Source organism: Cynocephalus volans, chromosome 2, assembly GCF_027409185.1.
Source record: "Cynocephalus volans isolate mCynVol1 chromosome 2, mCynVol1.pri, whole genome shotgun sequence".
NCBI lineage: Eukaryota > Metazoa > Chordata > Mammalia > Dermoptera > Cynocephalidae > Cynocephalus > Cynocephalus volans.
In genome coordinates, this window is record NC_084461.1 from 139,730,649 (window position 1) to 139,753,429 (window position 22,781).

Sequence of the window (22,781 nt, forward strand, 5' to 3'; positions counted from 1 at the left end):
TTCAAAGTCGGTCAGAAAAGACTTTTTCAAACTTCGTGAGTGATTTGCTGCAGGCCGAGAAGAGAAAAGCGAGCAAGCACGGTTAGTACTAGGCGAAGAACGGAAACTTCCCTCCTTCCCCCCGCGTCCAGAAGAACTACGAGAGGAGGCGAGAGAGATGAGGACCTCCACTGCGGCTAGAGCGGCCAGGAAGAGCAACAGGAGCTTCCGGGGCGGGGCTATCTTGTCCTTTCTTTTTCACGGGGGGGATGTGGGCTGCGTGCAGCCTTAAGGTTCGCCATTGTTTGGCTGCCACTTCTGTCACTCTGAGACGGTGCCTGAGATTGGGGACGACCATGGCAAAAAGCAAGTTTGAGTACGTGCGGGACTTTGAGGCTGACGACACCTGCCTGGCCCACTGCTGGGTGGTAGTGCGGTTGGACGGCAGGAATTTCCATCGGTGAGCGTGTTCGGCCTGGGGCCGTGTGGTACGCCAGCGTTTCCGGGGAATCCAACACCTACCATTGCAACCCCGGCACGGTTACCGGGGTAACGCGGCAGCCAATGAGCGCGCGAGAGTGAGCATCGCCCCGCTTACGGGCTACCACCGTGCTTGATTGAGGGCTGGTCGAGGTAGTTAAACAGGGTAAGGTGCTTTCCAGGTGAGCAGCTGGCCTGGAGTCCTCGGGTTAAGTGGTCAGAGACCTGTTAGCAAGACCTGGTGGAGAAAGCCTCTCCCTGGCGAAATAGTTAAGCTCCTCAGCCAATTGCCTAGCTATTTTGTTAGATATGTTTTGAGTGCGGACTGTTCAGAGATCTGTGTAGGCCTTGCTGTGGGCAAGTCTTCACAGTATGTCCATGTTTCATTGTCAGTAACAGGCCACGTGGACTGGATTCAAGAAGGAGTCGGAAAAAAAGGTAGAAAGAAATGTAACAGAAAGATGAGAATTTAATTTTTAAAAAGGACTGCTTTAATAATAATGATCATTGTAACTAACAATTATTGAGCACTTACTAGGAGCCAGGCACAATTATATTTGTTACTTTTTCCCAATCTTCAAGACATCCCAGTGAAGTAAATGTTCTTTATCCCCATTTCACAAAAAAGGGAGTGGAGACTTAGCAGTTATGTCCCTTTTTCTAAGTTGGTCAGGGCAAGAATAAAAAGGAAATGGATTAGATTGTGGCTAGTGGAGTGTTTGGGTCCACAGTGCTGTTAGGGTGTCTTCCTTTTTGAACAGCCTCTGTGATCGGTGCTGTACTGACAAGCTCTCTTGCATCCATGGCCTTTTCTCTCTTCTCTTTTCCCTGTGAAGGTTTGCTGAGAAGCACAACTTTGCAAAACCTAATGACAGCCGGGCTCTCCACCTGATGACAAAATGTGCACAGACTGTAATGGAAGAACTGGAGGATATTGTGATCGCATATGGACACAGTGATGAATACAGCTTTGTCTTCAAGCGGAAAAGCAATTGGTTTAAAAGAAGAGCCAGGTAATTCCACGGCCTAGCCTCTTTCTTCAGAATATTTTCTATCAGCATCCGGTTTTCTGTTTATCTTAATTGTATACTTACAGACTAAAGATGATATCTGCAGTATTTGCTACTGCAGAGTGTATGTATGTTTCCTGTTTAGACTGTTGTACTTCCATCTGATATCTGAGCATTCTGTATGCCTTTTTATCTGATTCTTTCTTCTCCATGCCCCATCATCTTAAGTTTCTAGACTGTCCTGACATTGAATGTTAAGAGTAGAAGCAGAGACCAGAAGAATGTAATATTAAGATTCATAGGTTAGCTTTAGCCAGTGACAGTCTGTAGATACATTGTAGTAGTATTTAAACTTCTAATTAAGGAGGATCTCAGTATAAAATAGACAAATCTGGTATTTGATTTGGCAGTATTGAAACTCTTACAGGAAACAAATCATATAAAGAATTAGTATGTTTTTAAAATGATGGTTCCTCACCTTCCAAGACTAAAGAAAAAACAAAAAAACTATTGAACCATAAGATCACATCACATCCTATAGAGAAAAATTGGAAGGAGAGACAGGCTACATTTGAAATATATAAGCGAAATATTAATATAGTTTTTCTTTGCCAAATGCATTTTTATCTCTTGGCTGGCTGGGCAGTTTGTATAATCTCTCTGTTGCACCTGCAACCTGTTATGTTGCTGAATTAATATCATGTATCTTCTCTTTTCTTGCTCCACCCAATTTGCCTTACAAGTAAGTTCATGACTCATGTGGCCTCCCAGTTTGCCTCCAGCTATGTGTTTTATTGGCGGGATTACTTTGAGGACCAGCCCCTTCTGTATCCCCCAGGCTTTGATGGAAGAGTCGTGGTGTATCCTAGCAACCAGACATTAAAGGACTACCTCAGCTGGCGGCAAGCAGATTGTAAGTGGCACCACATAAACAGATGTAGTTAAACCACCAGTTACATGCATTAAAGGTGTCAGTCTGATGCAGGTTTGACTCACGTGTATTTTGTTTGGAGTGCAGTATTTGAATTTTTTTATTAATAAATGTTTGAAAAATTGGTCTATTTCATGTAAAAACTTCCTATCTTCAGTTTTTTTTAAAAAAACAGAAGATGTGTCAATATGGGGTCTGCATTACCACGTGGTGTACGGTGGCAGCTGTCCTTACACACACACACACACACACACACACCCACAAACACCATGTGAGCCAGTGTGCCAAGGTCTACGATTCTCTGTCGTTCCTCTGAGATCACCCACTGCTTTATAAATTTATGTTTGTACCAGCCTCAGTGGGTATTTGAATTGTGACCCCTTCCTTATGTGACTACAATGATATTTGTAAGACTGACTCATTTGGTGTGTTTTAATTTTGCCAGAAGAACTGCAAAAGAGATTGGAATAATATAAATCAAATACCTTTAAAGTATTCCTAAGCTTAAAGCAAAAATTAACAGATTTGTGTAAAGTGTAACTAAAATGACCAAATAAAACTATTGTTAGGGAATAAAACTGTTGTGAGGAAAGTTTTTTTCTGCCCACTCTTTCCCCTGCATGTTCCCTGTGTAGGGCTTTGAGCAAGTCACTCAATGTCCCTGAGATCTCTTTACGTTAAAGAGAGAGAGGCAGGGCTCTAGTATTACGTGAAGTATGAATGTTGAATAAAAATTCTGTATATATAAACGTTACTATATTGTTCTCCTTACAGGTCACATCAATAATCTTTATAATACAGTTTTCTGGGCACTTATACAACAGTCTGGACTAACACCAGTACAAGCCCAAGGGAGATTACAGGTATAAAGATCTTACTTCATTAATACTTAGCTGGAGATAGTTTGTTGTAGCAAACATTTTCTTAATGTCCTTTTATATCCTTTTTTAGTTTTCTTTACAGCTTTGTTTTGAAAGGATATAAAAATCATAACAGCTCTGTTGCTTGCTTGCTCGCTCTGTAAGCCTAGATTAGTTACTACTTCTCCCTAAGCCTCTGTGTCCTCAGCTGGAAAATGACACTGGCTCTGTATCCCTACATGCTGACACTTGGCTGGGGTTGTGTACTAGCTGCAATCTTTACACAAGGCATGTGTTCTTCTTTTCTGTCTGTCCTACCAGGCCTCTTTCCTCATTGCCATCCCTACTGGGTGCCTGTAGTTTCTTGGGTTTATGACCCAAGAGACTTTTGTATGGTAAGAGTTCATGCTCTGGGGGTCACAATACCATACTCAAATCATGCATCCGTTCAATTTTATCCTCTCTGCCTCAGTTCTTTATAGGTATAATGTCTAAAATAATAGTTCCTACCTCATAGGTGTATGGTGACAATTAAAAGACATGATGCAGGTAAAACACATAGGGTAGTATGAAGCACATTGTAAGCGATTTATAAATACTGGCTTTTATTATTAGGTAACAGTGCTACTTGTAGGATGACTCATTTTGAAATGAGTTAATGTGTTGTAATAGCTCCTGATAAAGTGCCTAGTACATTATAATTACTCAGTAAATGGTTGTCATGATTAATAGTACTCATGCTAAAGATTCATATATAGCAAAAATAGGAAGATCAGTAAGGTATGTTTAGGGTTTGGAAGAGCCAAGTGCAGACTTTGATTCTTCTTAGAAGAATAAAGATAATCTTCAATCTTGGGCAATTTGTATAATCTTTTTTTTTTTTTTTTTTTTTTTTTTTTTTTTTTTTTTAAAGATGACCGGTAAGGGGATCTTAACCCTTGACTTGGTGTTGTCAGCACCACGTTCTCCCGAGTGAGCTAACCGGCCATCCCTATATGGGATCCGAACTCGTGGCCTTGTTGTTGTCAGCACCACACTTTCCCGAGTGAGCCACGGGCCGGCCCCAATTTGTATAATCTTTCTAAGCTTCAGTTTTCTCATCTCTAAAATGGAGATGGTTATGATAATTGAATTAAAAAAAGAAACAAAAAGTACCTAATTTGTAATAGGTACTCAATTACTGCTAGTCCTCTCACTCCCTCACAGTCTTGATGACTTATAAAGCCAGTATTTGCTCTTACAGAAGGGAATTTTATGAATGTGGACATCTAAGTAAGATTTGAATTGCCCTTAAAATAAAACTTCATTAGTAACTTTAAGATGTTTGATAAAATCCTTCCACTTCTTGATTTGTTTGTGGAAGTTTAAATAGAGGGTAGAAAGGATAGGTAGCATTACAGGAGAAAGAAGACATACAAAGCTTTTTATATCTATTTTTATTTCCTCAGGGAACTCTCGCAGCAGACAAGAATGAGATTTTGTTTTCTGAATTCAACATCAACTACAATAATGAGCCATTGATGTATAGGAAAGGGACTGTGTTGATATGGCAGAAGGTAATGTTATATTCAGAGAACAACGGAGGTCAGGAGAGTAGAGAGCCTGTGCCCATCCCAAGCTTTGTCCAGCCTGCTCTCTGTATGCTGATGTGACTCTAGTTGCTAACACAAACTAGATTCTTTCCAAAAAGAGATGCTATAGTTTGTTATTTTGGATGCTCATTTCATCAGTTAGTGGTCTGGAATCTCCCATATGTAGGTAGAATCACAGAATTGGAATTAGTGCACTTATTTTTTTGTGTCATAAACTCTCCCCATATCAAATAAAACCATTTTAAAATGTGAGGATATGAGGATTTTTCCATTTGTAGAACACTTAAAAAATACTTTCTCCCATACTGGATAATATCATTAAATGGCCCATCCATCCCATGACAACTATGAGGTGAGAAGAGATGTTGTATAGAGGATTTTGTCATTTTCAGAAATTTTAGGAGATTCCCCATTCATACTTACCTTAATATTCTGTACATTTACCTAAATCCTTAATTCTACTAGTATTTTCTTTCTATGACAGCTCTTGAGCATAATGATTTCTCTAAATTTATTTCCTTCCGTGTAAAATAGTTTTTTCTGAAATGAATGTTTTCAAGTACTAAAAGGTACCTTGAGAGCTAGTCAAAGTATTTTTAATTGTAAAGAGCTTTTTTGTAGGTTGATATATTAAAAATGTGGCAGTCAGAAGTAAAGTAAAAAAGTGATCTTAGCCCACATCTTCCTTCTTTCCCCAGCCTACTCTCAAGTTAACAATGTCACTACTTTAACTTTTATCCGTAGGTGGATGAAGTCACAACAAAAGAAGTTAAGCTGCCAGCAGAAATGGAAGGAAAAAAGATGGCAGTAACCCGGACCAGGACTAAGCCAGTGCCCTTACACTGCGATATCATCGGGGATGCATTCTGGAAGGAACATCCAGAAATCCTAGATGAAGACAGCTGACCTTTTTCCTCTTCAATTCTGGTGTGCTTAACCATGCAAGGCCCCTCCAAGTCTCCTTACCTTAGGTGGCCCTAGCATTCTCACCTCTCAGAACACTGTGCCAGGAATGACATGGCTTGAGTTGGGATGGGAACAGTGAAGGAAGGGATGGATGGGGGCGGGGGGGGGCAGTATATCTGTTCTGCTTAAGCAGAACACATTTTTTTGCAGTGTTGGAACATGGTTTCTTCAGTAGAAGTGCATTTTTTTTTTTTTTAATCGTGGTACTATTTTTATAAACTAAGAACTATATTTCATGTCTTGCAGAATGAATCATTTTTAGATTGTGACATGTCTTATAAAAAACCTGTCAGCTCTTTTCACCTGTAATAGAAGAGGAGCCCAAACTTTACTCTCTCCGACCTGTTCTTAACTAGAGAACCCAGTGACCTTGAAAATCTCACCTCAGCCACCCACCTACTTGCATTCATCTTTGGCAGACTTAAATATGGGTTAATGCCTGCATGATGCCTCTAAATTCAGGAATTCCAAGGAAAACTCAGGGCTTTGTGCCAATCTCCAAGCTGGCAATTTTGTCTCCACAAATGAGTAGTGGTTTAGATGTCCTTATGTACATTCTGTGGATTGATTTTTTGGAGTTTGTCAGCATGAATATTATCATCTTACCAGGGGTATAGTTTCCAAGGCCATTTACCTCTCTTAAGAAGAAAGCAAATTATGTATGAGAGAGAAAACATGTGGGAATGAATGAAAGAAGATGGAGAAACATTTACCCCATGTCCTCTAGATACTTCAATTTTAAGTAGCCTTCTCATTGGACTTCCTGAAAAGGATTCAAGTAGTCTCTGTGTAATCAGAACAATAACATTTGAATTCAAGAGCAGAGGTGTCAACATACCCCTTGGTGTCAAAGGAGTCATCATAGCTCCACCTGCTGATGGGCTGGTGGAGATGGGTGAGGAGCAGCAGAGAGTAGCAGTGGTAATAATGTTGCCAAGTTGAAGCGGGGAGGAGGAGGGTAGGTTGTGGGGATAGGTAATGCGAGAACTCACATTTCCTTTTGTCCTCATTTCATATTTTAGAGGAAAAGGATTATTTTACTCTTAAAAATTAAGAAACAGCGCACATCCCAGTGCTTGGTCTTGCACTGCAAAATTTACAGTCAATAAAATGCATTTTTGAAAGGGCAACGGTTGGTCTCATCTTTCACTAATTGACACTCCATCTGTCAATGCCATTTTTTGTCTTCCTATTCTCCCCATCCACAAGAATAAGAGATCGGGCTCATGTTTGGTGATTGCTAAAATCTCTGAGAAGGAAAATAAAGGTTTCAGTTCTCTTGGCGTACTTTTTATTTTTCTTACAGTATATGAATCCAATGTTCATGTATATCTTTGGGTAAACCAGGAAACACCTGCATCACAGCAGTGGTTCACAGACTTATGGATGCAAAAAAAAATTACTTGGAATGCTTGTTTAAAATGCCAATTTCAGGCTTCCCCCATGAAGATCTGGGGCTCAGCAATCTGATTTTTAACCCCAAAGTCTTCTGATGCGAATGGTTGTTGATATACAGCATTTTGGGGCAACAAGACCCTCAGTATATGGTGTTAGGTTGGGTGAGGCAGTAAGATAACGTAGTTCTTGATTGGCAAGTGATGGAGTTTGGATGTGTTGTCCCTTCCACTCGTGGAAATTTGATCCCCAGTGTAGCAGTGTTGGAAACTGATTGGGTCATGAGGGTGGATCCCTCGTGAATGGATTAATGCTCTCCCTGGGGGTGGGGGTCCTGAGTGAGATCTCACTCTATGAGTTTCCACAAGAGCTGGTTGTTTATAGGACCCTGGCACCTCCTCTCTCTCTCTCTTGCTTCCTCTCACCATGTGATCTTCCGCCATGAGCAGAAGCAGCCTGAGGCCCGTACCAGATGCAGCTGTCCCAGAATCGTAAGCCAAATAAACCTGTTCTTTATAAATTACCCAGTCTCAGGTATTTCTGTTATAGCAACACAAATGGACTAATACAGCAAGTTTAAAGGTAAGTTGATAGAATTTTTTATCAGAGAGGAATTAAAGCACAAATTTTCAAGACAAAACCACCTGGAGAAATTTGTGGGTCTTGTGTGATACTATAAAGGCGATTTTGTCATAAGGCAAGGGATGAGCACTTGAATTGCCAGCGGAACATACTCCAACTGATTTTTGTTCAGGCAGGAAGTAACGAACTGGGTTTAATACCTGTGCCATAATGAGACCTGTAGTGCTTGTCACTTAGAAGCCATTGCTTGATGGTTTTTATTTTTTATCTTTGTGGTAGTATATATTCATTACAATGTATATTTCACCGTTATATATTAATTTTCATCTTACTCTCTAAGGTACTCTACTGTATTCTCTTGGGCTTCCTTCCCAAACCTTAACGAAACTAAAACATACACAAAAGCATCTCATATAGAGTCAGTACTAGTTGATAGCAGTTTGGAACAGTGGTGGCAGCTAGGAAAGTGATTTGTGTGGCCTGTAGGAGACTGGAAACATCTTGGCTCTGCTGGAGGAGGTAATATTTGGGCCTTCAGTCTACTGTAAACTGTCATTTTAATATCAAAAACAAAAATGTTTTGCTGAATTGAGGCTATAAAGTACAAGTGTATGATCAGGTCTTGTGAATCTTCCATCTTGTCCCCCAAGAGCTGGATCCTCGTCTCCTCCAGCTATTTAGCAATGCTTAGAGAAATCTGTGATATAATGAATTTTTTTTTATAGTAAGGGCTCTCCAGTCTTAGTGCAAATTTCTTTATGCATGGGATATAGGAAATGTAGGACTGGGATCCACCCATCCTTCATAGTTCTATTGTATGCTTAACTAGTGTTGGCTAACATTTCTTATGTGCCCTATATGCAATGTCTCTTCATTCTTAGGACAATTCTATGAAAGAGGTACTATTTATTTAATGTTTCAGATGAGATAGTAAAGGCCCAGAGAGGATAAATAATTTGAACTCGGTACGCTAACCCCCCGACCCCCTAGGCAGTACTCAGCATGAAAGCAAATTGAGACATTCCTTGCCCTCTTCCCGCCCACCTCCCGCCAGCTCAAGCTAGTGGTAGGTTGCAGTTCCGGGAGCAGAGAAACGCCCGGGGAAGCTAAAATGCCGATCCCGGGTTCCATCCCGGGGAATCTGGAGTATTAACGACACCCTAAGTGATAATGATATAGATGGGGAAACACCGAATTAGCGTCAGCAACAGCGTCAACCCATCTCTTGTGCACGGAAGCGGTGCGAGGCCGGGGCGGGTCGGAGCCACAGGCCACGCCCCCCCCGCAGGGCCAGAGCGTGGACGGATGCTGCCCCCCGGCGGCCGCGTCGGCGCAGTGCGACCCGCGCCGCGGCTGCGCATTGCCGCCCTCTGGCGGCCTCGCTCCTTCTTCCCTTCGGCCTCGGCTTCCGGGCCTTTCAAATATGGAGGAGCGGGAGAGGGGGGCGAGGTCGGCTCGCGCCGGGAGCCCCGCGCGCCCTCCCAGCCCGCGGCTGGATGTCAGCTCTGACAGCTTCGACCCCTTGCTGGCTCTGTACGCGCCCCGCCTGCCTCCCATCCCCTACCCCAACGCCCCCTGCTTCAACAACGTGGCCGAGTACGAGAGCTTCCTGAGGACCGGTTGCCGGAGCGGCGGGCGCGGGCGGGCGCGGGGCGCGGTCGCGGGCTCGGGGGGCTCTGCCGCCGCCGCCGGGCCCTCGGGCAGGGCCCGCCGCCGCCCGGACGCTCCTGCCCCGGACCTCGAGCGCATCCAACGCCTCCGCCGTCTCATGGTGGCCAAGGAGGAAGGGGATGGGGCCGCCGGGGCGCGCTGGCGGGGTCCCGGGCGGAGGAGGAAGGCGCCGCGCAACGTGCTCACGCGAATGCCCTGTGAGTCCTGCAGGCCGGGGAGGGAAAGAGGGACCTGCTGGCTGTCCGGAAGGCGACGGCCAGGGGGCGTCTGCAGGGTCTGCACGTATGTGGGGGAGGGTCTTCGTGAAGGCTTGCAGAGACAGTCTGTGACTGTGGGGAGTATCTGCTGCAGTAATGTGGGATTTTATGGGGGCGTGGGGAGGGTCGCCTCGAATAATGAAGGGTCTGCATGAGCAGCAGGGGAGAGTGGTAAGGCTGTATTAGTAATAAGGAACGGTGGGGGAAGGTCTGCAAAGGTAACCGGGGTCAGTGAAAGTGTCTACAGAGGTGATGAGCTTGCAGAGAGATCTGCAGGAGCGATGGGGGATCTGGAGGGGTGGTGGGACCTGGAAACTGTTACGGAGTGTGTAGGGACATCATAGGGAAGTCTGCAGAGGTGATGAGAGGTCTTGGGGATTAGATAGAGGTAGAAGGCGGGTGGGGGTGGGGGCTGGGGCGTACAGGAGAAGTTGTGGAGAGCACAGCCAATATTAGGGGAGGGAGAGTGTTTGGTCAGTGGGATTTGGGGATGATCTGATGGAGTGGGAACATCTGTTCAGGTAGGACAAGGGACATAATCTCAAAACCCCTGCACGTTAAGCGACAGCTAGTTCTCGGGTGCTATAAGCAGGAGAAGGGTTGCAGGGTCTTGATACACATAGGTTCATGCTGCTAAATCACAAGTGTACGAATGCAGCAGGCACCAAATACCACTAAAACATAGACACTGTTTTACAGCCACTTTGCCTGGCCGGGTGCAGGACTGTGTCTCTCAGGCTCGTATTACCATATGTGCAGGTTATTTTAATTTCTGAAAGTGTAAATGACACAAGAGAATTTCTTAGGCCTCCTAATAGATCCTTAGAGTAAAGCTGTAAACAGTAGAGGTTCTAATGTGTGAGTTAGGTCTTGTATATATGGAATAAAAACCGTCCAGGGTTATACCTTTTATCATGTGGCAAGCAATTCTGACATCTGCCCTGTGAACACAATGACCTACTTAGCCATTCAAAGCATCTGTAGCCTGATAATTAAATTGTTACATTATTAAATCACTGCCTTCTGAGTGCAGGGGTATGCTAAGCAAGGGACTATTTTATTTTATTCCTAGAAATTTATTTAATAAAGAAACATCCTGAAAAGCTGTGTGCTATATGGATGTCTTTGTTGGATTATTTACGGGGCCAGAACATCCCTGCCCAAGCTAGGATTTACCCTAGCTTGCTGGCCCAGCAGTAACACAAAAGAGTATGAATGTTTCTAAAATGAGAGCAGTATGGGGGACCTATTTTGCCTATAAGTTTTGCAAATGCATGTTGTAGAAATGCACTCCCAAGTCTCAGATTGTAACATTTATTTCTATTTACCAGTTATTGCTTTGTTACTGAGATTGGCAAGGGAAAGAAATATTTCTATGTGGTGGGTGGTTTTAGCTTTACTGTATTGGTGTGACAGGGTGTGAAGACTAGCTTTGTCGATTTCCCATGATTAAATATATGCCTGGAATCAAGATCTGAAGAAATACACCCTTGGCTCTGAAAGTCTTAATCATGGCACTGGCAACAATTAGTTGTACGTGATAGAAGTAAGTTGACATCACAAAGAATTGATGACCTTCAGAAAGCAAGAAAATGGCAAAAGCATGGCTGAGGATTAGACTTATTCAAGAAAGAGTTCCTGTAAGCTTTAGGTCTTGAAGTTAAGGAAGGAGATAATGACGGATAGTAATTATTTTAAAATCAGGCTATTAATATGTTATTTACATGTAACAAAATTCACCGTTTTTAAGTGAGTTTTGACAAATATGTAGAGTCTGCCTAAGTTTGAACACTGGCTCCTCTATTCTCTGGCTATGTTACCTTAGGCAAGTCCCTTAAACTTTTTTGTGCCTTAGTTTCCTCATCTGTGGAATGAAGGCAATAATAGTTTCTACCTGTCATTGTGAGGATTAAATTCCTTAATACGTTTAAGCATTTAGAACAGTAATGGTCCCTAGCACATAGGGAAGTTTTCAGTGAATGTTAATTGCCATTCTTATTTTAGGTATGGTTGTGGTTATTATTATTTTTAAATTGTCATAATTAAAAGCCCCAGTTCAGAATGCATATAACCTGCCTGTATTGAGTCTTGGCTTAGCTGTTTACTAGGTAAGTGACCTTGAGCAAATTACTTAAACCTTAATGAGCCTCAGTTTCCTCATCTATAAATGGGGTGAAATAATGGTACCTATGTGTTTGGGTTGTTTTGAGGCTTAGATAAAATAAGGTATGTAAAGTTAAACTTACCACAGGGCCTGGCTCATACCAAAGGCACAGTAATGGGTGATATTGGTGGTGACAGTGATGATGATGGTGAGTGAGGGAACTAGGCAACTCTTGTGGTAAACCAATAATCATCTGATAAGGTTTTGGACTGGATTGTGTTATGGAAAGAGAAAGGCAAAGGCAGGTCTTAGTTATTGAGAATCTATAGTCTAAATTTAGTGATGGCCCCAACAGGGAGAAGGAAGAGTGGAGCAAAAAATAACCAGGATTTGGAAGGGTGTGGCCCAAGAGTAGTGGCAGCAGAGAAGAGGATTTGGAAGAATAACTTTCATCAAAGATAAGGCATATGCTTTTTTTGTCTTAAAAGTTTTAGAAGCCTGGCTCATATCTATTTCGAGTTTGTCTCAGGGACAGCTGGAAAGAGAATGTGGATTCTGATTCAGAATGAGGAGCTCATTTTTGCCTTGGCAGTTTGCTCTGATAGGTGGTGCTAGTGTTGTATTTTTGTTCATACAAGGAGAGAAATGCTTCCTGGAATTACACCTTATTAAATCTGTAGAAGAAAAAAATAAGAGAAAGGTACAAAGATATGAGAGTTGAGAGGCCTGAGTTTGCTGTTTATTTAATTAGAACAAGGGACTGTTATTAAGATATATGCTTGCCCTTTCTCTCTGTTTTGTGGGTGTGGGGGAGGAAGTAAGGTCCCTATTGTTTTCCAAGCTAGAGAAAGGGTGGTCTTTTCATTCTTTGTGGAAACACATATGTCTGGGGGCAGGAGGCAGTGCATATGTATCGGCAAGGGTTAATCCCGACATTGTGACCAGTTTCTAAGAAATTGATTTATAGAGACTTATTCCTGGAATTAATCTAGAAGTTAACTAGTCTAACCTCATTTTATGAATGAGGAAACTTGGACTTGCAAAGAAAAAATTACTCACCAAGGTCACACAACTAGTTATAGTGGCCTAAAAATTGTTTACAATGCTTGATTTAACATGGCCTAAGGGGCTGAGCCCGTGGCGCACTCGGGAGAGTGCGGCGCTGGGAGCGCGGCGACGCTCCCGCCGCAGGTTCGGATCCCATATAGGAATGGCCGGTGCACTCACTGGCTGAGTGCCGGTCACGAAAAAGACAAAAAAAAAAAAAAAAAAACATGGCCTAAAACATATATGCAGAGATATATGTGCACGCGCACACACACACTCTTATATATCAAAGGTTCAGAGGACTTTAAAATATTGCTACAAGAGAGGTAGATGATGAAGGTCAGACCAGGGTTCTCATGTTCTACCCAAGGCTACTGTTTCTACCACTTTGCACTGAGGAAGGAGATGCTAGCCAGGTAAAGGAAGAAAAGATTTTATTAGCAAGCAGCAAGCAGACCTGCCAGGCTGAGGGGAAAAATGGCATCAGCGCCTAGAGGCAGTTGGGTGTCTTCTTTTATAAGGTTAAGACTGGCATCTGGCCTAGCCTAGGAAGACAGTCACAATGTTCCACTCCGGATACAGTCTGTTTATGGGAACAGAGACATGGAGAGACAGAAACCTTGGTCTGGCCCGGGGAAGCAGTTACAATGTTCCACCCCAGTTTAGCTTGTTCAGCCTGCTCCTGGGAACAGACTTAGGGAGATAGAAACTCTACTTCTCATCTCCTAAGTCATTTTCTTCCATAGAGGATTGTCTTTTATTAATTTGTCATGGCCATCATTTATCAGCCAACCTATGGATGAGAGAAGGTAGTGAAGAGAAACCAACTTAGTTATCCAAACTGAAATGGAGGACTATTGTTCTCTTTTATGCCACTAGAAACAAAACAGATTCTTTTGTTTACTATCAATGGCAAATAATCTAAGAATTTTGCCTTGCAAACTTGGGAGAGAAAGACTGAGACTGTGTGTGTATGTGTGTATGTGTGTATGTGTGTATGTGTGTATGTGTGTTTGTGTGTGCGTGTGTGTGTTTTGGGACTTTTTATATACTATAGCAAGCATATTGTGAGAACTAAGTTAACATGAGGTAATAAATTCATCCCTGCTCCCAAGGTGAGTAAAGTATCCCTTATAATAAAAGCTGAAATTTGTAGTCCCAATATTTTTCCCATGAATTGTCATACTGCTCTTTTCAGATCATGCTTATTAGCAATCTCATAGGAACCAGATGTTCAGCAGGCCTTTTATGCTATCAAGGCTTAGGATATAACAGTATTTCCTCCTACTGTAAAGATGATATACATTAAAACACTAGTGACTCCATAGAGCTTATGCATGCAGTAGCTCAGATTCATGGGGCCAAAAGGCCATTCTCTCTGAGAGGCTTGCACATGTTTAAGGGAAAATGTGTACACAGTTCCTGTCCTTCAAACATATGAACAAGGTTTTTGGTTCTTTGGAAGGCACAGGCTAGATATGTGATTCATGAGAATTATGCTGAAAAAAGTTGTCTTAAGGCACAGAATTGAGAATCTAGCTGCTGGTGTGTACATTTAATATGGTATTTCTTTTTTTGCCACTAAAAGTTTTAAATGATGGTGCTCTTAGAATCAGTAACATCATAGAATAAAGGCTATAGAGGTAGTGGCACATTTGGATGATATCCATACCTATGGTTTATCCATATTCTGTTGGAATCTAGTCTCATCTCAGTGTGTGTTGGCTGTACTAGCCATGATGTCCATTGGGGAGGTTGTCACTGCACTGTGTTGCCTTGTATTTCCAGACATGGTTGGGTGGTCTTGGCTGTTAATTCTGGGAAGGAGGGCAGATGTTTATGCTGTACTGTTTTTCTCTTGTTTCAGTGCACGAAGGCAGCCCTCTGGGTGAACTCCATCGTTGTATCCGAGAGGGGGTAAAGGTGAATGTTCACATCCGCACTTTCAAGGGACTTCGGGGCGTCTGTACAGGCTTCCTCGTTGCATTTGACAAGTTCTGGAATATGGTAATTAAGCCTTTCTCCAGGGCCCGGAGAACCTCCTAGACATTAAATCTGTTATATGTCTAATGGACCTGAGTAAACTTAGCAGGCAAGACTTACAGAATAACTTCCCAGAGGACTAGAATGTTTGCACACTTTTGGGCAACAACAACAACAACAACAAAAAGTTCTTTTTATTGCTTCCTTTTCCTTAAGGAAGTGGCTCTCAACTGGGGTGATTTTGCTCTTCCCTCCCTGGGACATTTGGCGATGTCTGGGGACATTTTTTGATTATCACAACTGTAAGAGGAGGTGCTACTGGCAGCTAATAGGCAGAGGCCAGGAATGCTACTAAACATCTTATAATACACAAGACAGCTCCCAACAAGAAAGAGTTATCCCATCCAAAATGTCATTAGTGCCAAGTTTGAGAAACCCAGACTTAAGGAATAATTACTTATTTCATCTATTTAGCAATTTTAAGTTGATTTCCTACCACCCATTCTTTGATTTATTTAAAAATGTTTATTGACTTCCCACTTGGCTGGGCCTGGTTCTAGGTTTCTGAAAGGAACTTTCATTCTACAGTGTGTGGGAAGATAGGTAAGGATGGAGGTAAAGCAGGCATTAATAAACAAAGTGCTTTGCATAGTGTCTCCTTACGAAGGAGTGTATCACACATCCCAGCCTTCTTGAGGCTTACTATCTCTTTACTAGACGTTTGTTGGAGAGAAGGGATATGTTTTAGCACAACTATAATATGAGGTAGGGCTTTCTAATGTCTCTTTTCCATATGGTCTTCCATCTCCAACTTTCCTTTTCCCTGTGCTTTATCCCCATCCAAGCATTCTCCTAGATAATAACGATAGTTTTTAGCATATATTGAGTACTTGCTATGTGCCAGATACTGTACTAAGGGCTTTATATACTACCTCACTGAATGAATTGTAGGTACTATTACTGTTCCATTTCACAAATGAAGAAATTGAGTCTAGAGAGACTGGAAGTCCCAGATCATACTGTTAGCAAGGGAAAGTACTAGTCCTTATCCTGGGTTTTTCTGACTCTTCTAAGACCATGTTTTCAACCATTATGGAATTTGAATCCTAACTTCAAATACTAGACCTGGATTTTATTCCTAGCTTTACCACTTGGTAGCTGTGTGACTGTAGCAAGGTAATTTCTCTGAGCCTCGGTTTTCTTATTTCCAAAATGTAGGAAAAAATAATTTGAGTATTATTTTAGTACTACCTTTGAAAGGAAAGGATTTAAGAGAATATATTGATGACAATGGTAGTAATGATACTATCAGTTTATATTTGTAGGATGATTTATACTTTCCAGAGTAATTTCTTTTACACAGTCTCATTTGATCTGAACAGCTGTCCTGTGAGGTTGATCTCAGTGATAAAATTCACCAATAATCCTGTGTAACCCTAGTTAATCTCTGCTATTTGCTATCATAAGACGTAGAAACTGAGGAGGGTAAAGAAGTAGTAATGTTTCTCAAAGGGTGGTCTAAAGCCATTCTGCATCAGAATCACTGGGGTTTCTGGTTAAAACAGAAGGTTCCTGGGTTTTATCCCAGACCTACTGAATCAGAATCTCTAGGAGAGTAGCCTTGGATTTGTATTTTAATAAGCTTCCTAGATATTTATGCACACTGAAATTTAAGAGCCTCTACAACATAGTTGTAAAGGCCCTCACCATTTATAGAAGAAATCTATCATATGTGGTGGTAGCACCTTGGAAATTCTCTGCAGAAAGTACCAGGTATTACCATTTTCTTCTGCCCAAGAGCTGAGTCGCCTGTTAAGTTTAGTTCTGCTACAATTAGATATTATTCTGTCTTTTTTTCCCTTGCAAGCTGTAAGGGTAATATTTTTAATGCTGCCTCATTTTCTTTTTTCCCCTTTGGGCTGTTCCTCTAGGCACTTACTGATGTTGATGAGACCTACCGAAAACCTGTTCTAGGCAAGGCGTATGAACGGGATTCTTCATTGACTCTCACTAGGGTAGGCAGTTTCCCCTGACCTCCTAAATACCCATCATGTTTTCCTGCTTAGAAATTAAGATCACTGAGCTCCATTACCAGGATTTCCTAGAGGGAAATCTTTATTGCTGCAAACCAGGTATGCCTGTACTGAGAGTTCTTCCTTAGTCTCTCTTCTTGTGCTTCCAGCTAATCTCAGATGAGTCTGTGCTTCTAACCTGCATATTATTTGAGCAACAAGTTAACTCTTATAAGGCTTAAAAGTCTTTCAGCTTTGTACCATGGAAATAAGTAGGTGCCTTTTCTCTTGACATACGTATCGGTTTATCTGACTTATGGCTAGAAATAGAAAACTCATTATTAACTTTTTAAAAGATGAAAAGCAAGGTGTCCACAGATCATAATTAAGGAATCTGGTCTTTTTCTGAATGTTGAAAGGGAGATGTTGAAGGGTAAAGAGAAGGCTAATATTTGTCATTGCTTTCCTTAAAAGCTATTTGATCGGCTGAAACTTCAAGATTCCGCCAAGAAGGAAGCAGATTCTAAGTCTGCAGTTGAAGACTCCACTCTGTCCAGATACTCCCAGACATCTACTTGGAAGGTGGCTTCAGTGTGGGGAAGAGGAGACACTGACAGGGGTTCACGCAGGCGTTCCCGTTCCGTCCCTTCTTCCCTGCAGGCATCCGCAAGGGAGGAATCCAGGTCAGAGATGTCAGGGAGGACTACACGGACAGAAGGGTCCAGTGCAGGAGGTACCTTTTCCAGGGCTACCACCCTTTCTAGGGGCCAGTCCCGTAAGAAAAAGCGAAAGCCGAAAGTTGATTACCAGCAGGTATTCACTAGACACATAAATCAGATTTTCATTCGAGGTGAGAATGTCCTGCTGGTTCATCTTGCACAGTGACCAGCTCAGCCTCAATTAAGCTTTGGTTTTTAGAAGTAAAGTGCATGAATTGCTGCTCTGCTGTATCTTAGTATCTCAGTGAAACTCTGAGTTGGAATGATTCCCTCTGGTCCTGCATATGCAGAGGACAGAGCAGGCTCGGTCCTCTGGAAGTTGAGCTCAAGGGGAGGACAGGTCTTGGGAGGGTAGTTGTTTGCATTAATGTTAAGGCAAAAGCCATACATAGGTACCTGCATCTGATGTGGTATTATGGTCTACTTCAGACTCTCAAACCAAATATGAGTATAAGATCTTCCATTTGACTTAAGGGTCACACAGTATGAATGGAATTCGCTACTTAGAGAATATAGAAAGAAATTGTCTCAGAAAGAATTATCTCATTTCTAAAAGCTAGTGCCCTGAGTACTCATGAATTTGATTCTAAGAATAGCAGTGTGAATTGCCCTGGAGCCCTGCACCTCCATGCTGTTACTGACCTTTGTATTTTGCTCTGCACTATTCTTTCTTGATCAAGAAATGAAATTATTATCTTTGAATATCTATACGATTAAGGAACATTACCAACTTACGTATGGGCAAACTTTGGATAGGTGGTATGCTCAAAGCAGCTAGCAATGAATGCTCTATTTTGATCCTCTCCTTATTATGGAAAGGAGTACAGGACCTCATCAGTCTTCCCTTACCAGCGGTAGCCTCTGCAAATGGCATACCAGATGGGACTATAAGATGCTTGTGTGGTGGCTTCTTGTCCTTCTCTCTGACTTCTGTGGCATGGTGCTAGTGCATGTACCTGTGGTATTGCTCCTCTGTATGTAGTGTGAATTGTCCTGTGAGCTTTATGGCAGGAGACTGTGACCTTCATGTCTGGCTTCAAAGAGTTCTGGGGAAACTCAGTAATACACACACATCACACAGCTGAGAGTCCCCTTTCCAGACAGGGCTGGCCTTGTGGAGAGTATCTTTCAGAATGGTTTTGTCATGAAACACAGGTGTTAGTTTTGTTCCCTTGTGTCAGGCCAAAAATGTTCTTAAAAAGTACAGTGGGTAGTGTCTCAAGGGACACTTTACTCACAGCCTGACTTGAGTAACAGGCACACCATAGCACCCACAAATGCTTCTACTTGAATCATATTATATGCTTTTCTCTATCATCAGTGCAGAATAGGCTGCATCTTGACACAGACTGTTAGGCAATATTGCCTCTTTTGTTTTGTTAGTTTATGTTTGGTTTTATCTTGGATAACTTGTATTCAAAGTGAAAATAAGAAATAACTAGCTAGTTAAAATGTATGAAAAGAAAAATTTTTCCTGCTCTATTTGTTGTGTAACTTAGATAAGCTTTCTGTGAAGCAGGGTGACTAAAGTTTGGGGAGCCGGGACACCTAGTCCTTCTGCTAGCTGGACTACTGGTTTATCATACAGTGAAAAGTGAGAGGACTTCCCCTCTGTGCCTCAGTTTTTTCCCATTAGACACCTACCTCATAGGGGCATTGAGACAAAGAATTTTAGAAAGGCATTTTACAGTCTCTAAACATGTTTAAGTGCCATGAGTAATTTTTCCTAACTCTATTTCATTGCTTTGTAAGAACTCTATGTCTTATGAGCAAGGCAGGTGCTACATAAGAAAGTAATCTTCATAGGTGTAATAATTATGATCTTGTCGTAACTCGCATCAGAAGGCAGTGATATCTTCAGAAATTATTTTCCGTATTCCATTTCTTCTTCCCAAGGGAAAATGGAAGTTCTCTGAAGAGTAACATTTTTTTGCTGCTCCCCCCACATCCCAGCCCCCCCTTTCTGATCATTATCAGAAAAGATTCCCTTGAACTTTTCAAGGGGTTTATATGATAGTACCAAAGGGAGAATGAGCATCTAAAAATGACACATCCCCAAAGGGGAATTTGTGCAAGTTTTTTGTTTTTATTTGTTTTTATTTTTAAATGCATTTTAAGGTATACTCTAGAGCCAGATCAGATGCATTTAAGTTTATAGTGGTTCTAGGTTACAAACTCAGGTGAACAATTATCTTTGGAATCTGCCAGTCTAAATTCTCTTCTAAGTAGTGTGTCCAAAATCTCAGTTACCAAATTAATAGTTGTCTTGTTTAATCATCAGGTGATGCTCTTTATCAGTTTTCCTGGTGTGGCTATCCTCATCCGTCTACCCTCTTGTCCCTCAGCTAGAAGCTGTAGTGGATACTGTATTTTCCCAGTAATGTAGAAATTTGGAATCAAAGGAATATAATTGATTTCTTTTCATTTCAGTGGCTGATTAAATCTAACCTGATTTATTTTAAACACATTCTTCTTCATGTTTAGATATAATATTCATATATCTATACAAGGGTTGATTTTCTGTTTTCTGCCCAACATGAAAATTCTGGCTATGAACATTATTTTTAAACTGTGTGATCTATCGTATGTGCTATATGTTCCCATTGACTTGTTTGGTTAGGACAGGGATTCTGGAATGAATCATATCTAGTGAATATGCTGTTTTGTACAAAGCATGATAATTACTTTTTGGAGAAGTCAATTTTTAAAAATCATTGCCTTTATTATTGGAGAAATTTTTCAAAAGGAAGAAAAAATAGATCCTAATAATATATGTGCTGCTCAAAAACTAATCATCTAGGACATTATAATAAATTGCTATGGAAATAACTGAAGTCTTCAGAAGAAGGAAAGAGAAGGGGAACGTAATGGTGGAGTTCGGGAAGCCCCCCACCAACCCACCTGAGAAGGGCCCTACACAGCTGAAGTGCAACAAAACTGGTTTCTAGTATTCTCCAAGGATGGGCGTGGGAAACTTGGTAAGAATAGTACTTATTTTTGAACATTCAACTTTGGTTCTTCTGCGTAATCTCTAGATACGGGAATATGTTTTCAAGATAATTCACAGGACGTATATATGCACATGGTGAGTTCTTCTCAGGAGTAGCCAGCTTTGTTAGATAGTAGCAAGTGATTAAAAAAATGGAAGATACGGTTTTGTGCCCAGAACAATTTCATGTGCCATTCTTTATACATAGAGATGATTCTTCTGCTCTACCAGTGAAAGTTCTACTAATGGTAGAACTTATTTGATCTAGTATTTGGGAAGCATTTATGCTTCCTTTCAGGTATCATCTTATGACCAGAGGTAGGCTGTTTGTGAGAATGTTAGCCAGAGTTAGTAGTGGCTGAAGCAGGTGACTTTAGACCAATTGGTACCTTGCTGTCTGTGCATGGTGCATGTCAAGTTAGAAAGCTTGGAAACCATTAGCATTGAGATCTGTGTATATAGACATCGTCATGAATTGTTATGGATAAGGAGAAGCTCTATCCTCATGGTGAAAGAGTCCAGGAGCACCTTTAGAGATTGTTAGATCAGGAGCTATGAGCTGCCCTTAATTCTCAGAAGCCTTATAGAAATCTAGGTGTACCACTTCTAACCCTTGAGAAGAAAGAAATAGAAATCTAACTTGATGGAAAATGGATATTTATATTTCTCTTTGCATTATTTCTGTAGCAGCTGACATGGGCAAAATCATGAAATAGAATCAGCTCTATAAATTGCTTTTTTAAATTTTCTCTAAATTTTGTTTGTAGGAAAAAATTAAAATTATTCAGAGACAGCTAGCTGTCATTGATGCTTCCTCAAAGCTTTCCAGTCTTATATGTATTTTTTATGAATGAAATTGTTACTGTGAGAAGGTCAAAGTTCATGTAAGAGAAAAGTATCGTGGTATAAATATGATGGTTTCGCAGCTGTTTCAATTTTTCTTTCTCTGTGCCAGATATAGAATGCAGTTGGCCCCTTTTCAGTAACTTGTGTTCACCATTCTGTGTTTTTCTTCTCCCAGAAGGCTTTACTTAGTGGTTGTAAAGCAAGAAAATCTTATTTGGGCCTGTGTTGCGAAGGTGGGTGGTCTGTTGTTATTTTCTGGCAAATTGAGTTGATGGATTTAAGATAAGCCTTTGGGGTTCCTGTCAGTTTTCTGGGCTCTGAGGAAGGTTTGGGCTTCCTTTACTCTCAGTGTGAGTATTTTTCAAATGTTTGTAAGTTCTCTTGCACTTCTCTAATAAAAATGAAAGCTCTCTGTCAAGAAATGGCTTTGGATGGTTCGAAGATCTAGAGAAGAAAAATAAGTACACCTGAGACCTTCAGTTGGCCTTTTATTTATTTAGAATAAAAAGTAGTTTAATAAGCTACCAGAGTTGGTGCTTCTTTAAAAACACTCTCTGAAAAGATGGGAACTGTCCCTTAGGAAAGCTATAAAAGCTATTCCCAACACATGGCAATTGCTTTCGATTTTTAGTCCTTTGGAGCAAATGTCTGATGTTATATTTTTAGAGCGGTGAAAAAACAAAGTTAGAAAATTTTAAGGGATATTATTTAAAAAATGATTATCTGGCTGAATTATGTGTGAGTTAGGTTCTAGAGCAGCTGTCCACTTCTTTTTCTGTTGTCCTGACAGTAAAGCAGTAAGCTATGTCTTGAAAAGTGACTTGCTTATTCCATACTGACATCTAAAGACATCAGACTTCTATTTGGCAACCCTGGGGATACCCTCTGCACCATGACTTATTAATGTTTTTTTAGACAAGGTTGTACCTGGAAGACTCTATGTATCTATAGTTTTACTATTCATATACCAGCTGCTAAAAGAAAAACCATGACTTGTAATCTTGTCTTTAAATTACTCCTAATTGTTGTTAACCGAAACCCTTCCTATTTAGGGAGGATTGCTGCTAGTAACATCAGTTTGCAATGTTCTGCTTTAGATGTGTGTCACATGGGAGTGTGGAAACTAATAAATATGATTGTATTATTGGCCTGGCTGCTTTGTCTCTGCTGATTTTGGGGAGCGTGGAGGTGGGGGAGACAGGGAGGTAGCAGGAGAGTCCATTTCCAAGTGAAGACACCTATCTAGAAAGTTAAAACATCTCAAGCCTTCTGCAATCTCATTATTGTAACCTTGTGCCTTTTTTTTTTTTTTTAACCAAAATACATGCCATTCTTGAGGGATTTTTCTTCCAAGTTTA

The 22,781-nt window shown here is 41.2% G+C and overlaps 2 protein-coding genes across 4 annotated transcripts; both read left to right on the plus strand.

The window, feature by feature from the left end:
- The first annotated feature begins 248 nt into the window (after positions 1 to 248).
- THG1L (tRNA-histidine guanylyltransferase 1 like) lies at positions 249 to 7,092 on the plus strand. 3 transcript variants are annotated; one of them, XM_063086654.1, is made up of 6 exons: positions 249 to 439; positions 1,296 to 1,472; positions 2,213 to 2,382; positions 3,175 to 3,263; positions 4,709 to 4,816; positions 5,597 to 7,092. In XM_063086654.1, the coding sequence occupies exons 1-6, from the start codon at positions 249 to 251 to the stop codon at positions 5,756 to 5,758; spliced, it is 897 nt and encodes a 298-aa protein (XP_062942724.1). In that variant the 3' UTR covers positions 5,759 to 7,092. The 3 variants fall into 3 exon arrangements, with proteins under 3 accessions (XP_062942724.1, XP_062942725.1, XP_062942726.1); XM_063086655.1 differs by lacking the exon at positions 249 to 439 and adding an exon at positions 483 to 625; XM_063086656.1 differs by lacking the exon at positions 249 to 439 and having other exon boundaries at positions 1,327 to 1,472; positions 2,308 to 2,382.
- Positions 7,093 to 9,218: 2,126 nt separating this feature from the next.
- Positions 9,219 to 22,577, plus strand: LSM11 (LSM11, U7 small nuclear RNA associated). Its single transcript, XM_063087785.1, has 4 exons — positions 9,219 to 9,663; positions 14,742 to 14,881; positions 16,789 to 16,872; positions 17,344 to 22,577. Exons 1-4 carry the CDS (start codon positions 9,219 to 9,221, stop codon positions 17,752 to 17,754), a joined length of 1,080 nt encoding a protein of 359 aa, XP_062943855.1. The 3' UTR covers positions 17,755 to 22,577.
- Positions 22,578 to 22,781: the final 204 nt, after the last annotated feature.

What these genes read in the sequence shown, in the direction of transcription:
- THG1L (XM_063086654.1), top strand. Translation starts at nt 249, where the DNA reads ATGTGGGCTGCGTGCAGCCTTAAGGTTCGCCATTGTTTGGCTGCCACT. An exon ending in TGGTTTAAAAGAAGAGCCAG is followed by an intron (nt 1,473 to 2,212) that starts GTAATTCCACGG and finishes TTGCCTTACAAG; the next exon opens with TAAGTTCATGACTCATGTGG. An exon ending in AAGCCCAAGGGAGATTACAG is followed by an intron (nt 3,264 to 4,708) that starts GTATAAAGATCT and finishes TTATTTCCTCAG; the next exon opens with GGAACTCTCGCAGCAGACAA.
- LSM11 (XM_063087785.1), top strand. Translation starts at nt 9,219, where the DNA reads ATGGAGGAGCGGGAGAGGGGGGCGAGGTCGGCTCGCGCCGGGAGCCCC. An exon ending in TTGACAAGTTCTGGAATATG is followed by an intron (nt 14,882 to 16,788) that starts GTAATTAAGCCT and finishes CTGTTCCTCTAG; the next exon opens with GCACTTACTGATGTTGATGA. An exon ending in CTTCATTGACTCTCACTAGG is followed by an intron (nt 16,873 to 17,343) that starts GTAGGCAGTTTC and finishes TTTCCTTAAAAG; the next exon opens with CTATTTGATCGGCTGAAACT.